Source organism: Mizuhopecten yessoensis, unplaced genomic scaffold (assembly GCF_002113885.1).
Source record: "Mizuhopecten yessoensis strain PY_sf001 unplaced genomic scaffold, ASM211388v2 scaffold7807, whole genome shotgun sequence".
Lineage (NCBI taxonomy): Eukaryota > Metazoa > Mollusca > Bivalvia > Pectinida > Pectinidae > Mizuhopecten > Mizuhopecten yessoensis.
Window position 1 is genome coordinate 22,693 of NW_018407232.1, and position 1,849 is coordinate 24,541.

Below are 1,849 nucleotides of genomic sequence, written 5' to 3' on the forward strand. Positions count from 1 at the left end.
GAGCGACGTGCTATATAATCTTGACTGGGGCAGAGTTGCCAATCCCCTCTGCGATTTTTTTTTTTTTTTTTATAATGAACAAGACATTTCTTCATGCAAGATTTTATGTAGCCTTGCCATTTTAAACAATAATTTCAACAGTTTACAGGAATTCAACTGAACATTATGTAGATAATACTAATGTTTCCTAGTAAATATGTTTCAACAAAATTTTCGAGAAGTGTGTTAATTTCTGTGGTCATCCCAACAAATTTTCCTATTCTTCGTCCATAATAAATGTGTTGCTTTCTCCAAAAAATAATTATCACTTTTGGTCTTCCCCTAGCATACTGAACTGTTCAGATCTTTCTACACTTCTTAAACTCGCTAGTTCTACTTTGTATAATGTGGGGCACTGTATGGTAAAGTACTTCGTGTGATACAAGATTCACATCCTATTGCACATTTTACAAATCACCTTTTACAGTTCAATCATGTAGGGAAAGCTCAATAAATTCAGACATTTTCCATGTGCTTTTAGGAAATTTCAGTGTTAAAAACCACAAGGGAACGGATCCAATACATTGATACACTGCCCTATGATATAATGACCACTAATTTTGGGCGATCATTACACACAATTCACAATGTATCAAGTTTCTCTCTTATTTTGACTTTCTTGATAATACAATTCATATCAATTGTTTAGTCAAGAAAAAAGGTATCTCAGGGGCTAGAAATCTGCAATTTGCCGTTCTGATGTGACCAAACTGGTAAACCGGTCGACTATCACCATTTAATAAACCTCTAAAATCTCCACCCAACTTGTTATGACTCATTAATACCTCAGATTGGAAAAAAGTGTTCGTTACGGTGACCAAATATTTTTAGACATAAATCTCGGTTTTCCTTTGACATGTGTCTCCAAATTGCCTCCATTGTGATACCCTGCTGAATGAGGTATGCCTTTGGAACTTCTATCTGTTCAGCAGGAGTCAGGTGTTTATAATAAAACCCTGGATATCCCTCAAGCAACATCCAAACTACTTCAGCGTTTTCCTTGGTTGGATCAGTATAACAACCGGGACTACCTGATGTACCATGGGCAAATCTACAGTGAAACAGAATCTTTCGACTGTCCTGAATCCCACGGTACCCATTTTCACGGTATTTTGCAGTACTCCAGGCTACTGCATCCTTGTACAACTCATCAGAAATTTGAAAGCCTTCAATGTTTGCTTCTACCTCTAATATACCTCCTTGAGGATGACCAATCATGTGTGCTTTCATCCCACGTTGGAAAGGACTGAAGTGCTCAAAACATTCTGGTAGGTTAGTTGAATCTTGTAAAAGTTTCAGGACAGCAACATCAAGTTCATGGTTGTAATATTGAATGTCTGGTGTGAAGTAAAAATAATTCTGCACACTTCCAGCATCTGCTGCCTGCTGATAATCAAATTGTATGGATATCTTCTTATTCTCGGTATGTTGTCGATTCAGACATTTTTCATTTTCGTCTCCTGAAACTTTAACAAGATAAATTTTATTATATAGTGTCTCCATTAATTTGTAGTTATCTATGAAAACAGTTTTAACTCCAAAGAAAGAATAATTGTAAGCTCACCTGCCCAAAGGGCAAGTGAGCTTATGTTATGGTGCGGAGTCCGTCGTCCGTCTGTCCGGCGTCAACTTTTTGCTTTAAACAACTTCTTTTCCATAACCAAAAGGCCTAGGAAGATGATATTTGGCCAGTAGCATGCTGGGATCAAGGGCTACCAAGTTTGTTCAAATAAATGACCTTGACCCACTTTCAAGGTCACAGGGGTCAAATATGTTAAAATCTTCAAACAACTTCTTCTCAATAACCAAA

The 1,849-nt window shown here is 37.0% G+C and overlaps 1 protein-coding gene across 2 annotated transcripts in view; it reads right to left on the reverse strand.

Annotated features, from left to right (window-relative positions):
• Positions 1-7: 7 nt before the first annotated feature.
• The window catches only part of LOC110454370, a 40,041-nt gene continuing 38,199 nt past the window's right edge, over positions 8-1,849 (reverse strand). For both annotated transcript variants that reach the window (XM_021503838.1, XM_021503837.1), the window contains exon 7: positions 8-1,505. In XM_021503838.1, coding sequence (XP_021359513.1) covers positions 826-1,505 — 680 coding nt within the window. In that variant the 3' untranslated portion in view covers positions 8-825. The remainder of the gene's footprint in view (positions 1,506-1,849) is intronic.